Source organism: Pelophylax lessonae (assembly GCF_965119305.1).
Source record: "Pelophylax lessonae genome assembly, chromosome: 5".
NCBI classification, from domain to species: domain Eukaryota; kingdom Metazoa; phylum Chordata; class Amphibia; order Anura; family Ranidae; genus Pelophylax; species Pelophylax lessonae.
In genome coordinates, this window is record NC_138772.1 from 557,691,194 (window position 1) to 557,710,373 (window position 19,180).

At 48.5% G+C, this 19,180-nt stretch overlaps 1 protein-coding gene across 1 annotated transcript in view; it reads right to left on the reverse strand.

Annotated features, from left to right (window-relative positions):
- DHX30 (DExH-box helicase 30) overlaps window positions 1-19,180 on the reverse strand; it is a 66,946-nt gene that overhangs the window by 2,691 nt on the left and 45,075 nt on the right. The window contains exons 12-18 of the mRNA XM_082259547.1: window positions 17,782-17,988; window positions 17,615-17,696; window positions 9,870-10,063; window positions 6,517-6,676; window positions 4,877-5,034; window positions 4,700-4,800; window positions 2,958-3,097 (exon numbers count right to left, since the gene is read on the reverse strand). Coding sequence (XP_082115673.1) covers window positions 2,958-3,097; window positions 4,700-4,800; window positions 4,877-5,034; window positions 6,517-6,676; window positions 9,870-10,063; window positions 17,615-17,696; window positions 17,782-17,988 — 1,042 coding nt within the window. The remainder of the gene's footprint in view (window positions 1-2,957; window positions 3,098-4,699; window positions 4,801-4,876; window positions 5,035-6,516; window positions 6,677-9,869; window positions 10,064-17,614; window positions 17,697-17,781; window positions 17,989-19,180) is intronic.

Here is a 19,180-nt window from a genome sequence, read left to right on the forward strand (position 1 = left end):
GCGACCTTCAGGAAAACTGACAGGAGAGCGCCAGCCTATGTAAACAAAGCAGGCGGCTCTCCTGTCAGACAGGCACAGTGAGATTGTGTGTCTCAGCCAAGCTGAAACCCCGATCTCTGTGTAATATTCCAGACAACCGAATCCCCCAAGTGCTCACTCCGATGGGGATGACAGGCGTGCCGCTCTCCTCAGGCAGGGAACTCCAAACATGAAAGAGAAAAAGGAGGAGCAAACACCTACTGCATTACCCGTGGACACCTTTAAAAAGTTTAATAAAAACCCGATCTTTGTGTGCCTGTCACAGAGCCCCTCCCCCCACAGTTAGTAAGCACAATTAGGCTCACACGTAACCCCTTGATCACCCTCAGTATTAACCCATTCCCTGCCAGTGTCATTTATACAGTAACAGTGCATATTATTTAGCACTGATCACTGTATTGGTGTCACTGGTCCCCAATAAGTGTCAGATTGGCCACCACAATGTCGCAGTCCCCCTAAAAATTGCTGCTCGCCGGCATTACTATAAAAAACAAAAAAAAAAAAATTAAAAAGCCCAAAAATCTATCCCGTAGTTTGTAAACGCGATAACTTTGGCGCAAACCAATATACGCTTTTTGGGATTTTTTTTTTTTCCTCAGCACAGGGAATCCTAACTACTCCTGACGCTAGAAAGAAAGAAACTGGGTTGGGAGTGGTCACTGCAGGGGGGTATTGACCAGATGGGACAGCCCCCGTGGGTGTGTATATGCAAACGCCTTTGTTCTTTTGACTAAGTCTTTATGCCTAGCTACTCCGGCGGAGCGGAAGTCAATACCCAACAGTGATGACTTAGAGGAGGCAGCGACTGTCGGAGGACTCAGAGAAATTGGATTTTTACTTTTTTTTTTACTGGGAATGTTTTATAGCAGAAATAGTGTTTTTTTTTTCAAAATTGTCGCACTTTTTTTGGTTGTAGTGCAAAATCTAAAAATCGCACAGGTGATCAAATACCACCAAAAGAAAGCTCTGTTTGTGGGGAAAAAAAGGACATCAATTAACTTTGGGTACATCGTCGCACGACCGCGCAATTGTTAACCACTTAAGCCCCGGAGGATTTGGCTGCTCAAAGACCAGGGCCTATTTTGCAATTCGGCACTGCGTGACTTTTTAACAGACAATTGCGCGGTCGTGCGACGCTGTACCCAAATTAAATTGACGTCCTTTTTTTCCCACAAACAGAGCTTTCTTTTGGTGGTATTTGATTACCTGTGCGATTTTTATTTTTTGCGCTATAAACAAAAAAAGGAACGTCAATTTTGAAAAAATAACAATATTCTTCACATTTTTTTATATGAAATTCCCCCCCCCAAAAAATGTAATTTTTTAACATTTTAGGCCAATTTGTTTTCTGCTACATTTTTTTTTTTTTAACAAAAATATCGCAATAAGCGTATTTTGATTGGTATTTTGATTGGTTTGCACAAAAAACTTATTGCGTTTACCAAGGGAAAGATTTATGTAATTTTTATGTTTTTTTTTTTTTAACTAGTAATGGTGGCGATCTGCAATTTTTTTTGCGGGACTGCGACATTGCGGCGGACAGATCGGAACCTTGACTGACATTTTTGGGGGTACCAGTGACATTACTACAATAATCAGGGCTATAAATATGCACTGTTACTGTAAAAATGACACTGGCAGGGAAGGGGTTAACTTTATTGGTGATCAGTGGGTTAAATGTATCCTTAGGGGCGTGTTTCTAACGGTCAGGGGGCGTGACTTGTGATGTAACCACAGAGACATACGATCCTACATAGCAGGATCGTATAGTCTCTGCAGTTACACCAGGGAGAATGACAGGCGGCTTTGTTTACATCAGCCGCCTGCCTTTCTCCCTCTCCAGCGGGAGATCGCGAGTGGCCGGCAGACATGGAAGCCGCCGGTCACTCGCACGGGGACCGCCGTGAACGAGCGGGGGCGCGCCTCCGGCGGTGCGAGCCCGCCCCCTACAGGCTCCTGGGCGTACGTTGGTTTTCCCAGGAGAGGCTGACTGCCGCAGTAAATATACTGTGGGCGGTCGGCAAGTGGTTAAAGTAACGCAGTGCCGAATCGCAAAAAACGGCCTGGTCATTAAGGGGGGAAACCTTCCGGAGCCAAAGTGGTTAAATACTGGTTTTCACACACAGGAAAAAAAAAAAAACAATGTGACTTCAATGTCCAGTATCCCCCTGAGGAAGACTGTACAAGTTGAAACGCGTTGGGGCCTTAAACACCAACCACTGGGATTGTAACTTGTCAATTATTTACATTGTTAAGTCCATGTTGTGGCATTTTACATGGGTTTATGTGTTTCAATCTATCCCTGTCCATTGGGGTTATTTTAACATAGTCTGTCAACGATAACATTTTCATAAAAATATTTTTCTATAGAATTGTACATCTTGCTTTGTCATTGTTCAAAGTCCAGTTCTCTCCCCTTTTGGCCCTTGTGGCTTATTGTGTCCTGGCGAAGCCAGTATCAGCATGGAAGTGGAGGGCAGTCCCTTTCCTCCCGTCATATGCACAATGCCCCCTGCTGGGTGGTTGCAAGCGGAGTGTGGGGAGCATTCGGACGGCAGCCCTGGTGCCAGGTCAAAACTTCTGGTCGCCATGGCGGCCTGGGGTTCGTAAAGCCCTGAAGTAGCAGCATTCCAAATATATTCCATGTGGAGTCTCTTCTGTTGTCTCAACTGGGATCCCTAATGGGGGGAGCAAAGTCTCCCTCCAGCTCCAGTGTAGGGATTAGGACATGCCACGCCTCCAAGCTATAGGAGATCAAAGCCTGCATATCTTTGATTGGTGGAGAGGTGTTTCTGGCCTCCTATACTGCTTTACATTTGACAGGCTCTGCTTAATCTGAGTCTAGAAATGATTTAGGAAAGCATGGACAGATTAGGAGTTCCCACTATAAACACTGGTGAGCAGATTGGCGCACTTACCTTGACAGGTTATGGAGCTGTCTGTCATTAGGAGAACCGCCAGTGGGTGCACCATGGAGCTGTCCCGCACAAACACTGTGCCCGTAGATTTCACTGCCTGGAAATAGGTGAGCCACGGAGAGCTGAAATGCAGCTGTTCCCTGCCAAATGGAAGAAACGTGTCACAACAGGGTCATCTCTTCACAAAACATATCTCCAAACCAGTGGTCTCCAAACTGTGGCTCGTGGGCAGGATGCAGTCCTTTGCTTGCCTTGATCTGGCCCTTGGGGAACGGTTCCTTCCACTGATGCGAGGCACCATTCCTCCCACTGACACCAACCATGGGGCACTATTCCTCCCACTGACACCAATGATGGGACACTATTCCTCCCCCTGACACCAACGATGGGACACTATTCCTCCCACTGACACCAATGATGGGGCACTATTCCTCCCACTGACACCAACCATGGGGCACTATTCCTCCCACTGACACCAACCATGGGGCACTATTCCTCCCACCGACACCAACCATGGGGCACTATTCCTCCCACCGACACCAACCATGGGGCACTATTCCTCCCACCGACACCAACCATGGGGCACTATTCCTCCCACTGACACCAACCATGGGGCACTATTCCTCCCACTGACACCAACCATGGGGCACTATTCCTCCCACTGACACCAACCATGGGGCACTATTCCTCCCACTGACACCAACCATGGGGCACTATTCCTCCCACTGACACCAACCATGGGGCACTATTCCTCCCACTGACACCAACCATGGGGCACTATTCCTCCCACTGACACCAACCATGGGGCACTATTCCTCCCACTGACACCAACCATGGGGCACTATTCCTCCCACTGACACCAACAATGGGACACTATTCCTCCTCTTATTGTCCAGAGGTGCCATGTAATTATGCTACTCCTACTGACCACCAAGCCTTTCCCACTGGCCACAGTCTGCCCCTCCTAAAGTACGAAGGACAGTAAACTGGGCCTTTGTTTGGAAACTCCTGCTCTAAACCCTAGAGTCCTAGCCAAGCTTACTCATGATGGAGTCTTAAAAGACCAGCTTAGCCAAAAGTGATAATTGAGGAAAATGTGGAGTCTCAAGTTCCGAGTCTTGCCCTGGGCATAAATATATACTTCATGGAGACTGTAGCAGTATTAATCTCCCATTATTTCTGGCTCTGTTCCCCCCCCACTTTGGGTCCTTGTGGGTATCCATAAAATTCCAAAGTGGGATCTTGTGGGTAAACCAACAAGGGTGGTGAGATGTTGTCTGGTAATCCAGTAGAGATGGCGGGATCCCCATCATAATGGCTATAGCTGGTGTGGATACCCGAGAACTTTTGGAGGCATGGTCAACCAAGCGCGCCACCGGAGGCTCGCTCCCGCTGTATTCAGTCACAGCGGGAGTCGGGCCAAGGGAGGAGCAGCCGCGATCGCCGCTGCTCTTCCCCGATCGTCGGGGAATCGAGTTTGGAGATCCGCCCGCTTGTGTAAACAAAGCGGGCGGATCTCTAAGTGACAGATTGCAGGGTTCAGCATAGCTGAACCTGCGATCTGTCCCTGTGTCACTCAGTCACTCAGTCACCTCCCTCCACACACGTTAGTAAGCACCAGGCTGGCTTGGGGAAATGCTCCCACCAATCAGCAAAGAGAACAATGTTCCAACCAATCAGCAACGAGTGCACATTTTCCATCCGATGGACATCAACTTCCTTTTTCCATCCCCCAAACTCACCTATTAACAGTGCTTTTGTGGAGGAGTACCGGTCCGCCCTTCGTCTTGTACGAGAGGCTGTTAGGCCGAAACTTTCCGCGGATGACCTGCCCACGCCTGACCTAAGAGGAGAGGGCACCATGTCACTCCTTGTAAAACAGCCAATCCCACCACATCTTCAACTTCCCCAGCTGTTACCTGGATAAGATTGGGGTACAAGCCGGCCAGCAACACCCCTTTCACCAGTTCAGGATCATTGCTAAACTGGTTGCATAGAGCACCGTTGTTCACACATTCACTTGGATTGGACACGAGGTGGGCATCATGAGCATTGGAGGAGAACTGCGAGACAAGACCTGGGGGGGAGGGGGAGGGGAACCAAAAACAGAAATTTGAAATAAACCAACAAATTGTGTGCACATTGTATATGCTACAACATCCGGCCTTACAGTGCTACGAACATTATTAACCTTTATCGACTTTTGAGGACAACTCAAAAGCTTGAGAGTCAGAGTCCCCTTGGAGACTTACAGCCCCAACTGTCAACTGCCTAACCTCACACGAGGTCTCACAGCTTCTAGAAGCACCACATGTTCCATTTAAACATCAGACAGTTAACAGGGAAGCAACAACAGGTAGACTTCAGTTGATTTGGGACTATTAAAAAAGTCAGACTAAGAAACTATACCTAAATATTGGCAGTCTATGGCAGCCTCTCAACAAGGGTTCCTCTAGAGGTGGCAAGGGGTTCCGTATGCAGTGTGCAAATTCTGCCTCTCAGGTGAGTAATCACTGAGACCAATGATTTTCTTCTATAAAAAAGGGGGGTATTCTTCCCTGTGACCACCAATGTAAGGAGCATTCATCCCTGTGACCACCAATGTAAGGAACATTCTTCCCACTGACCACCAATGTAAGGAACATTCTTCCCCCTGACCTCCAATGTAAGGGACATTCTTCCCTGTGACCACCAATGTAAGGGACATTCTTCCCTCTGACCTCCAATGTAAGGAACATTCTTCCCCCTGACCTCCAATGTAAGGGACATTCTTCCCCCTGACCTCCAATGTAAGGGACATTCTTCCCTGTGACCACCAATGTAAGGGACATTCTTTCCTCTGACCTCCAATGTAAGGAACATTCTTCCCCCTGACCTCCAATGTAAGGGACATTCTTCCCTGTGATCACCAATGTAAGGGACATTCTTCCCACTGACCACCAATGTAAGGGACATTCTTCCTACTGACCACCAATCTAAGGAACATTCTTCCCATCAACCACCAATCTAAGGAACATTCTTCCCATCGACCACCAATCTAAGGAACATTCTTCCCATCGACCACCAATGTAAGGAACATTCTTCCCACTGACCACCAATGTAAGGGACATTCTTCCCACTGACCACCAATGCAAGGGACATTCTTCTCACTGACCACCAATGTAAGGAGCATTCTTCCCACTGATCACCAATGTAAGGGACATTCTTCCCACTGACCACCAATGTAAGGAGCATTCTTCTCACTGACCACCAATGTAAGGGACATTCTTCCCACTGACCACCAATGTAAGGGACATTCTTCCCACTGACCACCAATGTAAGGGACATTCTTCCCACTGACCACCAATGTAAGGATCATTCATACTACTGACTATAACTAAATATTGAGCAAATATAAAACATTTATACAGTTATAATAATTAAAACTGAAGACCGATCGTTGAACCATTTCACCAATTCTTTGTGGCATGAACAGCGGGGGAAGATGTGTAGACCTGGATCAGTCTGGTTTATTATCCGGGGCCTGGTGACTTTTCTTAGCCTGCGACCCAGCACTCACCTTGGATGAAGCGCAGTGAAGACCTGGAGAGGACGTTGTCCTTTAGAAACTCTTCTCTGTAGAAATCACTCCTCAAACCGAGAACCTCTTTCCAGGCCTGGAAAATCTGCACAAACGCCAAGTGATCACTGCACCACTCCCCACTGAATCTCGCCTTCGCCTGCAACATAAAGAACCAATCACAGACTGTCCATTCACCTTCCAAGTTCCAGCCCTTCAGAGACCGTTCATATCTCACTTCAATTTTAAGAAACATCTTATTTAGCTTATAAGCTCTTGCAAGGAAGGTTGTACCAGCTTTTATCCCTCTATACACTATATATAAAGACCTTATAGACCTTCCTACCCGCACCTTGAGTTTTTATCCTGCATATGATGTGTATGGATCCTGTAGTTTCATGGCGTCATGTGATACCCTGTACACACAGCCTATAGGAGAGATTTAATCTTCACTTCCCTGTTGCAGCAATTTCTGTTTTTGTTCAAACATGAGGCATGTGGCGTGGTACTTCACATGGTAATGCATGATCTCTGTCTGTATTCTGAGAACTGACACTTCCTGTGAAGAAACTACATATACCACAATCCCTTGGGCTCTTAGTCTAGTGCTCTGCGGATGAGAGCTACACAGTAATTAGATCTGACACAGATCACCACGCAGTCCTTCATTAGCACACCCCTATTTGTGAAATGGTATAGCATGAATTGGACAAGCAGCATGACCAGGAAAACAAGAAGTTGCCCCTCCCTTTAGTAAATGGAGGGCATACACTGCTATATACGACCCACAAATCACTACAGACGGCGGAACAGCGGGCATACACTGCTATATACCGTCCCCATATCACTACAGAGGGCGGAACACCGGGTATACACTGCTATATACCGTCCACATATCACTACAGAGGGCGGAACACCGGGTATACACTGCTATATACCGTCCACAAATCACTACAGAGGGCGGAACACCGGGCAAACACTGCTATATACCGTCCACAAATCACTACAGAGGGCGGAACACCGGGCAAACACTGCTATATACCGTCCACACATCACTACAGAGGGCGGAACTGCTATATACCGTCCACAAATCACTACAGAGGGCGGAACACCGGGTATACACTGCTATATCTAGTCCCCATATCACTACAGAGGGCGGAACTGCTATATACCGTCCCCATATCACTACAGAGGGCGGAACACCGGGCAAACACTGCTATATACCGTCCACAAATCACTACAGAGGGCGGAACACCGGGTATACACTGCTATATCTAGTCCCCATATCACTACAGAGGGCGGAACTGCTATATACCGTCCCCATATCACTACAGAGGGCGGAACACCGGGCAAACACTGCTATATACCGTCCACAAATCACTACAGAGGGCGGAGCACCAAGTATACACTGCTATATACCCTCCACACGCTGCTTCAGTGAGGGAAAAAAGTATTTGAACCCCTGCTGATTTTGTACGTTTGCCCACTGACAAAGGAATGATCAGTCTATAATTTTATTGGTCGGTTTATTTTACCAGTGAGAGACAGAACAAAAATTTCCAGAAAAACGCATTTCAAAAAAGTTATCAATTGATTTGCATTATAATGAGTGAAATAAGTATTAGAACCCTTCACAAAACATGACTCAGTAGTTGGTGGAGAAACCCTTGTTGGCAGTCACAGAGGTCAGACGTTTCTTGTAGTTGGCCACCAGGTTTGCACACATCTCAGGAGGGATTTTGTCCCACTCCTCTGCAGATCTTCTCCAAGTCATGAAGGTTTTGAGGCTGACATTTGGTAACTCGAACCTTCAGCTTCCTCCACATATTTTCTATGGGATTAAAGTCTGGACACTGGCTAGGCCACTCCAGGACCTTAATGTGCTTCTTCTTGAGCCACTCCTTTGTTACCTTGGTCCTGTGTTTTGGGGGATTGTCATGCTGGAATACCCATCCATGACCCATTTTCATTGCCCTGGCTGAGGAAAGGAGGTTCTCACCCAAGATTTGATGGTACATGGCCCCGTCCATCGTACCTTTGATGCGGTGAAGTTGTCCTGTCTCCTTAGCAGAAAAACACCCCCAATTTTGGTGGCTCGATTTTAGTCTCATCTGACCACAACACTTTCACCCAGTTCTCCTCTGAATCATTCAGATGTTCATTAGCAAACTTCAGATGGGCTGTACCATGTGATTTCCTGAGCAGGGGGACCTTGCGGGGGCTGCAGGATTTCAGTCCTTCATGGCGTGGTGTGTTACCAATTGTTTTCTTGGTGACTATGGTCCCAGCTGAGATCATTGACAAGATTCTCCCGTGTAGTTCTGGGCTGATTCCTCACCGTTCTCCATCATCATTGAAACTCCACGAGGTGAGATCTTCCATGGAGCCCCAGACCGAGGGAGACTGACAGTTATTTTGTGTTTCTTCCATTTGGGATTAATCGCACCAACTGTTGTCACCCTCTCACCAAGCTGCTTGGCGATGGTCTTGTAGCCAATCCCAGCCTTGTGTAGGTCTACAATCTTCTCCCTGACATCCTTGGACACAGCTCTTTGGTCTTTGCCATGGTGGAGAGATTGGAATCTGATTGATTGATTACTTCTGTGGACAGGTGTCTTTTATACAGGTAACAAGCTGAGATTAGGAGCACTCCCTTTAAGAGGAGTCCTAATCTCAGCTTGTCACCTGTATAGAAGACACCTGGGAGCCAGAAATCTTGCTAATTGATCGGGGATCAAATACTTATTTCACTCATTAAAATGAAAATCAATTTATAACTTTTTTGAAATGTGTTTTTCTGGATTCTTTTGTTGTTATTCTGTTTCTCACTGGTAAAATAAACCGACCAATAAAATTACAGACTGATCATTTTCTTGTCAGTGGGCAAATGTACAAAATAAGCAGGGGATCAAATACTTTTTTTCCTCACTGTATATACTGTCCACATATCTCTATAAAACAGCAATTTCTGTTTTTGTTCAAACATGAAGCATGTGGCGTGGTACTGCACATGGTAATCCATGGTCTCTGTCTGTATTCTGAGAACTGACACTTCCTGTGAAAACACGATATATCACCATTAATAGTTTTCCTCTGTGACTCTTTCTATAGCACCCACATATTCTATAGCGCATTACATGATAGGATTTTGCCATCTTCAACCCTCCGAGTTTAGAACGGCTCCCTTCGTTTTCTTCAGTGTGACTACTTCATTCAGATAGCGGAATGTGGACACGTCCTGCCCTCTCTACAACCTCTGCAGGTCCTGATCTTGTGTAGTGCTGGATTTCCTTTCCTTATCTTTACAGAACAGCCCCATCTGGGCGGAGAAGGAAATTCATTGAATGATTCACCTTGTTGACCTCGGCTCGGTTTATAATTCCTCCCAGGAACGGATCTCTGGTCAAACAGGCCACAATGGTCAGTAGGGGATGCAGACAGCGGAATATGGCAGATAGGACGATCGCCTTGGCCAGGCTGGGGTCGGTGGAGATATTAGCTACATGCTGGCCCAGTGATGTCAGTTCCTCCTGGTCATCCAATACCCCTAGAATACAGGTGAAGGGGGATTAGGAGAAAGCTCTGCATGCAATACATCACAGCTACCTAAAACACTGGCTGCAAAAACAATTAAACAAGGACACTGGCTGAGGGGGGGAGAAAGGGGAACACTGGCCGAGGGGGGGAGACGGGGGGGGATACTGACCGAGGGGGGGGGGAGACGGGGGGACACTGGCGGAGGGGGGGGGAGATGGGGGGACACTGGCCGAGGGGGGGAGATGGGGGGACACTGGCCGAGGGGGGGAGATGGGGGGACACTGGCCGAGGGGGGGAGATGGGGGGACACTGGCCGAGGGGGGGAGATGGGGGGACACTGGCCGAGGGGGGGAGATGGGGGGACACTGGCCGAGGGGGGGAGATGGGGGGACACTGGCCGAGGGGGGGAGATGGGGGGACACTGGCCGAGGGGGGGAGATGGGGGGACACTGGCCGAGGGGGGGAGATGGGGGGACACTGGCCGAGGGGGGGAGATGGGGGGACACTGGCCGAGGGGGGGAGATGGGGGGACACTGGCCGAGGGGGGGAGATGGGGGGACACTGGCCGAGGGGGGGAGATGGGGGGACACTGGCCGAGGGGGGGGGAGATGGGGGGACACTGGCCGAGGGGGGGGGAGATGGGGGGACACTGGCCGAGGGGGGGGGAGATGGGGGGACACTGGCCGAGGGGGGGGGAGATGGGGGGACACTGGCCGAGGGGGGGGGAGATGGGGGGACACTGGCCGAGGGGGGGGGGAGATGGGGGGACACTGGTCGAGGGGATATTAGCCACATGCTGGCCCAGTGATGTCCATTCCTCCTGGTCATCCAGTACCCCTGGAATACAGGTGAAGGGGGATTAGGAGAAAGCTCTGCATGTAATACATCACAGCAACCTAAAACACTGGCTGCAAAAACAATTAAAACGGGGACACTGGCCGACAGGGAGACGGGACACTGGCCGACAGGGAGACGGGACACTGGCCGACAGGGAGACGGGACACTGGCCGACAGGGAGACGGGACACTGGCCGACAGGGAGACGGGACACTGGCCGACAGGGAGACGGGACACTGGCCGACAGGGAGACGGGACACTGGCCGACAGGGAGACTGGACACTGGCCGACAGGGAGACGGGACACTGGCCGACAGGGAGACGGGACACTGGCCGACAGGGAGACGGGACACTGGCCGACAGGGAGACGGGACACTGGCCGACAGGGAGACGGGACACTGGCCGACAGGGAGACGGGACACTGGCCGCGAGGTGAGACAGGTCAACGACACTGGCCGGGGGGAGAGAGACATGGGCCGAGGGGAGATGGGGGAGGGCGACACTGGCCGAGGGGAGACAGAGGGGGAGATGGGGGAGGGCGACACTGGCCGAGGGGAGACAGGGGGGGAGATGGGGGAGGGCGACACTGGCCGAGGGGAGACAGGGGGGGGGGGATGGGGGGAGGGTGACACTGGCCAAGAAGATGGGGATAGTAAGTGAGAGGAGCCAGCAACAGTAACAGACAGGGAACAAAGAAGTTTGGTAATTCCTAACCTCTGACAAAAAACTTTATTACACATGTAGTGGAGAAGAGCTGGAGCCCCTGTCAAGTTTTCTTTGCTCTCTGCGGGGGAAATTAACAAAGAGTTGTGCAAACACAAGCTTACACAACTCTTAATTTAGAAATAAAGCAAGAAAAGGTTTTGCAGCGCTTCCTGTGATAAGTAAATAACAGTCATAAAATGTAAATAAAGTCCAGAAATATGAATCTGTGACTTGATTTCACAAAATCTTCGGTGCAACTCAGAATAATTACAACAATGTGTGTGAGAAGTCTCAGCACTCACCAGAGAGTGGAAGAAATCCAGCAAGAGATGAACATCACCCAATCTGCTTGGGAACAATTCCTCACACGTGTGCACCTCCCCCAATCTGTACACTCACCAGATGGTAAATGATAATGCGCCTTGGGTCATTACTCTGAAGTGAAGGGACCTCTCTCCTTGGTATACTGGTAGGCTGGTGGTCCCCGATAAGGTCAGGCACTATGCAAAAAAAAATCTCACCCATGGGAGCCCAAATGATGCTCATATAGTGTAGTAGTAGTGTAGTAGTTTATTAAACTTAAAATCAAGTACAAAAGCTGCAGCATAAAACAAATAAGGCCAAAAACTTACATAATCAGCAACTGCCCCTACCATGAGGACGCATTGGCAATGACGTCAACACGTAGGCCCCTCCCAACGCGTTTCGTGCTCTAGGAGGATCCTTGAGAGCTGATGCGTATCGTGCACGTTTTCAAGGATCCTCCTAGAGCACGAAACGCGTTGGGAGGGGCCTACGTGTTGACGTCATTGCCAATGCGTCCTCATGGTAGGATCAGTGCCTGATTATGTAAGTTTTTGGCCTTATTTGTTTTATGCTGCAGCTTTTGTACTTGATTTTAAGTTTAATAAACTACTACACTATATGAGCATCACTTGGGCTCCCATGGGTGAGCTTTTTTTCTATAGTGCCTGACCTTATCAGGGAACACCAGCCTACCAGTATATCAAGGAGAGAGGTCTCTTCACTTCAGAGTAATGACCCAAGGTGCATTATCATTTACCATCTGGTGAGTGTACAGATTGGGGGAGGTGCACGCGTGTGACGAATTGTTCCCAAGCAGATTGGGTGATGTTTATCTCACGCTGAATCTCTTCCACTCTCTGGTGAGTGGCGAGTCTTATCATACACATTGTTGGGATTATTCTGGGTTACCACGAAGATTTTGTGAAATCAAGTCACGGATTCATAGATCAGGACTTTAAATAACAGTAATAAAATGTAAATACTTATCACAGGAAGCGCTGGAAAACTTTTTGTTGCTTTATTATTATTTTAGGGTTGTATGTTCACCTATTTTGTGTCAGTTGCTAAACAAATACAAAGCTTTTACTTTTTTCAAATTTTTAATTTTTCTTAATTTAGAGCATGGAGCAGAAACCGATCCTAAAATAACAAAAGGGGTGCAACCAGGGGCTGACTGCCAACTTTCAGCCCAGGGGGCAGGGACAAACCAGAGGCCCATGGTGCAGTGACTCACCCCCCCCCCCCCCCACCTCTTTTCTCTTTCTCCAGCTTCTTTTTCTCTCTTTCTTCACTCAAATAACTGATTTTTTGGGCAATGCTAAAATGTATTTGGTCCTCCCAATAAAGCTTAAGTTTCTATGGGAAGGGGGGTTGGTAATGGGTAATATAAAGGGAAAGGGCTGACTGGCAACTTTCAGCCCAGGGGCAAGTACAAACCAGAGGCCATAGGTGTGCGCAGGGGGTGTGCCTGGGCACACCCTAATCACCCCGTGTGGTGCAGATTCCCCCTGATAATATTAAACCAAAGCCCCCTAACAGGGCTTCTAAAAAAGATTGTAAAAAATAATAAAAAAATAAAATAATACAAATAAAAACTCACTGACACCAAACTCTGCCCTACTGACAAGTCTACTGCTCTACTGACACCATCCACTGCTCTGACACCATCCACGTTTTAATAAATTTGGGATGCACACCCTAATGCAAAAGGCTGTGCACACCTATGCCAGAGGCCCATGGTGCAGCAACTCAGCCCCCCTCACACTCTCTCTCTTCCCGGCCTCTTCCTGACCCCCATTGCAAGCTGAAGCTCTGCTCCAAGTACTCTTTACTCACTGGCCGAATCTGGTTTCCCGACCTGGCAAGCAGGGGCGGTTGAGGGGAGCTGGGACAGCTCGGTTGGGGCTGGCTGGAGGAGGAGAGTCTCCAGTGGGGTATGGAACCGGCCTCTGCTCAGACACAGCTTACACCATCCATGCTGGCAGTAGGTCAGCGGTGGGGACTTTTTACTTCTCTTCTCCAGGAATCCTTTAGGCATGTCTGTGGTAGAAGCAGTGCAGCCTTTTTATGGGGCATCAGAGTGTCCGGGGGCAACTGGCCCCTGTCCCTGGGTGTAACCCCTTTGTTATTTAGAAGCGATACATTCTCTGTTCTGTGGATGTGACCGGCACAGAGAACGAACCATAAAACAAAATTCCCCTTGGGGTGGGACTTTGAAGGCACTAAGTACTAAATAATGTGAATAAAAATCTGTTTTATTTAACCACTTTAGCCCCGGAGGATTTGGCTGCTCAATGACCAGGAACTATTTTGTGATTTGGCACTGCGTGAATTTAATGGACAATTGCGCGGTCGTCCGACACTGTACCCAAATAAAATTGACGTCCTTTTTTTCCCCCATAAACAGAGCTTTCTTTTGGTGGTATTTGATCACCTCTGCCATTTTTATTTTTTGCGCTATAAACAAAAAAAGAGCGACAATTTTGAAAAAAATAATATTTTATATTATATGAAATTCTCAAAAAAAATGTAAATATCAAAATTTAACATTTTAGGCCAATTTTTCTGCTACATATTTTTGGTAAAAAAACAAAAAAAAAAAAAAAAACAATAAGTGTATTTTGATTGGTTTGAGCAAAAGTTAATGCGTTTACTAACTACGGGAAAGATTTACGTTATTTTTGTTGTTTTTTTATTTTTTACTAGTAATGGCGGCGATCTGCGATTTTTTTGCGGGACTGCGACATTGCGGCGGACAGATCGGACCCCTAACTGACATTTTTGACACTTTTGGGGCTACCAGTGACATTACTACAGTAATCAGTGCAAAAAAAATGCATTGTTACTGTAAAAATGACACTGGCAGGGACGGGGTTAACAGTATTGGTGATCAAGGGGTTAAATGTGTCCCTAGGGGCTTGATTCCAACTGTGTGGGGCGTGCCTTGTCAAGTCATCACAGAGACATGCCATCCTTTATAGCAGGATCACATAGCCTCTGATCACTTCAGGGAGAATGACAGACGGCTGTGTTTACATCAGCCGTCTGTCCTCCTCTGTCAGCGGGGAGGAGATCGCGAGTGGGCGGCGGCCATCGGAGCCGTCTGTCACAGGCACTGGCTCCCCAGCTGACGAGCGGGGGCAGGAGCGTGTCGCTCGCCCCCTAGAGTCTCCGGAGCGAGCCACGCAGTACGGTTTGCCCAGGAGCGGCTGCCTGCCGCAGTGAATCTGCGGTGGGCGGTCGTCAAATGGTTAAGTTAGCATAAAAACACCAAAGCTATATGGACTTGGTTGTACATGGAATACATATACATAGTACACCAATGTTAGTAGGTGAAAAAGGATTGACGGCCTCCACCCGACGCGTTTCAGAGCTTTCACAGCTCCGTCTTCAGGGGTATGGTTGGCATCAAATAGATTACATTAGTGTATACAGCATTGCCATGTCAGCATTTAAAAACAAAATCTCAGGAAAGCTGCCACTTCGCCTAAGGAAATGATTGGCACTCAATGTATATACAAGGCTGTGAGGTAGGTATGGTTAGTAAGCAATACTTTGCCCGACCAGTGCGATTCTTGGCTACTGAGGCCCGACAGACCGGTCCTAGTATCAGTGAGCATATAATGTTACATAGTAGTTGAGGTTGAATAAAGACAATAGTCCATCCAGTTCCCCCTGTGTAGGTGTGTGTGGCCGTAATCATTTCCCATAGCCCTGAATGTTCTGATCCTTGAGATGTAAGTCTAAGAGTCTTTTGAAAGCCACCATACTTCCCGCAGAAACCACCTCTTGTGGTAGAGAATTCCACAATCCTGTAGCCCTGCTTCTCCTGAAGTTTGAAAGAACGAAGAGCAGGAGCTGCATGCTTCGATCTCTCTGCTGTCCCAATCCCCCTGCTCAGCTCAGAGCAGAGAAAGGAGGGTTGTAACCCTGTGCAGTCTCTGCTCGTGCTGTGTAATCACTGCACAGGCAGTGAAAGAGGACAAGGTGGTGGGCAGTCGTACCTGGCGGGCATCTATACGGAAAACTGCCGTATTCCCTGAGTTAATCGGGTAAAGACCCTATACCAGGTTCTATTTCACCAATAACCACTTGCCGACCAGCCGCCGCAGTTTTACGGCGGCAGGTCCCTGCGAATCACCGTACCTGTACAGCGGTCTGCGAGAGTGATCCTGGGGCCGCGTGCCCACTCGCCAGCATGGAAGCCGAGCCACAGGGCCAGCAGTTGCGATTGTTTCCCGTGAAGAGAGAACGGCGGTCTGCTGTTCTAAACACAACAAACTGTTCTTCTCTATGGTATCAATGCAGAGCTCCTGTGTTCCTCCTATTTAGGAACACAGGTCTCTGTGTTGATTTCACAAGCCCGACCCCCCCCCCCCCCCCCAGACACAGAACACTAGGCTCACACTTAACCCTTTGATATTAACCCCTTCCCTGCCATTGTCAGTACAGTGACAGTGCATATTTGTAGCACTGATTACTGTAGTAATGTCACTGGCACCCCCAAAAGTGTCAAAAATGTCAGTTAGGGATCCGATCTGTCCGCTGCAATGTCGCAGTCATGCTAAAAATTGCAAGTAAAAAATAAAAATGACATAACTTTTGTGCAAGCCAAAATACGTTTGTTGCAATTTTCTTTTGCCAGAAATATGTAGCAGAATACAAATTGGCCTAAAATGATGAAATAATTGATTTTTATTTTATTTTTATTTTTTTTGGGAATGTCATATAGCAGAAAGTGAAAAAAAAAAAAAAATGTGTATATATATATATATATATATAAATATATATTTTTTTTTTTTTCAGAATTGTCGCTCTGTATTTGTTTGAAGTGCAAAAAACAAAAATTGCAGGTGTGATCAATTACCACCAAAAGAAAGCTCTTATTTGTTGGGGAAAAAATAGGACATCAATTTTATTTGGACACGGCGTCGCACGACCGCGCAATTGTCCGTTAAAATAACTCAGTGCCGAATCACAAAAAAATGGCCTGGTCATTAAGGGGGAAAACCTTCCAGTCCAGAACTGGTAGAAAAACGACTTATTTTCTTGACCTACAGAATGGTCGGTGGGAGGAAAAGGTGATAACCGCGCTCCCCTGTATATATTTCTGGGATTGTACTGCTGGCAGGCACTGAGTGCGATTCCCCGATGCCGTCTATGTCACCTCTATTTGGATACAGATTCAATGCTTCCTCTCTGCATCACATTCAGGGCAATATTCCTCAGTACACGCCGCGGGGCCCCGGGATCTAACCACCTCTTCAGGGCAATATTCCTCAGTACACGCCGCGGGGCCCCGGGATCTAACCACCTCTTCAGGGCAATATTCCTCAGTACACACCGCGGGGCCCCGGGATCTAACCACCTCTTCAGGGCAATATTCCTCAGTACACGCCGCGGGGCCCCGGGATCTAACCACCTCTTCAGGGCAATATTCCTCAGTACACGCCGAGGGGCCCCGGGGTCTAACCACCTCTTCAGGGCAATATTCCTCAGTACACGCCGCGGGGCCCCGGGATCTAACCACCTCTTCAGAGCAAAATATTCCTCAGTACACGCCGGGGGGCCCCGGTATCTAACCACCTCTTCAGGGCAATATTCCTCAGTACACGCCGCGGGGCCCCGGGATCTAACCGCCTCTTCAAGGCCATTCCAGACAAGGACTGATCTACATTACAGACAAGTCAGGGGTTCAGGAGAAAGGACACTTACGGATCTCTTGCAGCAATCGCACTGCGTCTTTGATGGCGGGCTGGTCGGGACATTCCAACGCCTGTGAAAGGAATTCCACTGCCTGAAAATAAAAAAGGACATAAGTGACAAATGTCAGTAAGACGCGATGACAAACCAAACACAGGCCGCACGCCGCCCCATCTCACCGTCATCTCCGGGGTGTGTATCTTGGCCTGAAGAACCAGATTCTCCAGGGGTGTCCGCAGGATCTCCGGCACCTGGAAGTCAGCCATTTCTTGGTGCTGCCGGCGGGTGAAGAGATGGTAGGAGAATCCAGGCTGGCAGCGCCCCGCTCGTCCTCGTCTCTGAATCACGTTGGATTTAGACACCCAGGTGGTCTCCAGGCAGGAAACCTGAAGAAGTGAGATTGCATTCAGTACATGGCGGAGCACTACACATATATATATATATATATATCATCACAGGGGGCAGAGAACCATCAGAACTATCACTACAGGGGGTGGCGCTCCGGGTATACACCTCTATATACCGTCCATATATAACTACAGAGGGCGGAGCTCCAAGCATACACCTCTATATACCGTCCATATATCACTACAGAGGGCGGAGCTCCAAGCATACACCTCTATATACCGTCCATATATCACTACAGAGGGCAGAGCTCCAAGCATACACCTCTATATACCGTCCATATATCACTACAGAGGGCGGAGCTCCAAGCATACACCTCTATATACCGTCCATATATCACTACAGAGGGCAGAGCTCCAAGCATACACCTCTATATACCGTCCATATATCACTACAGAGGGCGGAGATCCAAGCATACACCTCGTCATTATGTCGCTGCATCTGGTCCTCGGTCAGCTTTGTGGTAAACTCCTGCATTTCAGTTGATTCTCCGACTCGGTCAGAGAAGCACCGGAGGGCATCGGGGGGGGGTTGTCCCCTCCTGCCCCCTGTAAGAACAATCAAGCGGCGAAACAGCCGCTATGATTGTTACGGTGCAGGGAATCGACAGCAGAAATTAATGATATCTAAATTATTCCTGCAGCTGCACCCATCATTCCGATATCACCAGTGGTTAATCCCAAACTTCTGTACTCAGTATTATCAAAAATGTAGATTTTGTAGGACAGTTCTCTGCCCAACCACAAGTCCCAGCGCACCAATTACCGCTATAGCAGAAAGAGGGAGCCGTTTAGCACCCACAAGGACTCACCACCCCCTCCTCAGATGCAGAGCCAGAGAGCCAGGATGCACGCCGTGCAGCCATCCAAGAGAAAGAGGAAGTTCAGGAACTGCCACTAGAGGCCCACTGCCGATTCACCACTCCATAGGCTTCAAAAACATGGCCGCCGTGTGATAGCAATGGGAAACTAAAAACATAAAAATGGCCGCTGGACTACACAAACATGGCCGCCAATTATACAGCAGCCATGCACAGCAAGATGGTGGCTACACGCAGCGCCCAAGAGGCTCCTGGGACCCCCAGGTACACTTGGCCAGTAAGGGGGGGGGGGGGGGGGAGACACCGCTAGGAACCCCCACAAGGACCACCCCCCCAAAACCGTGTTTTGCGCA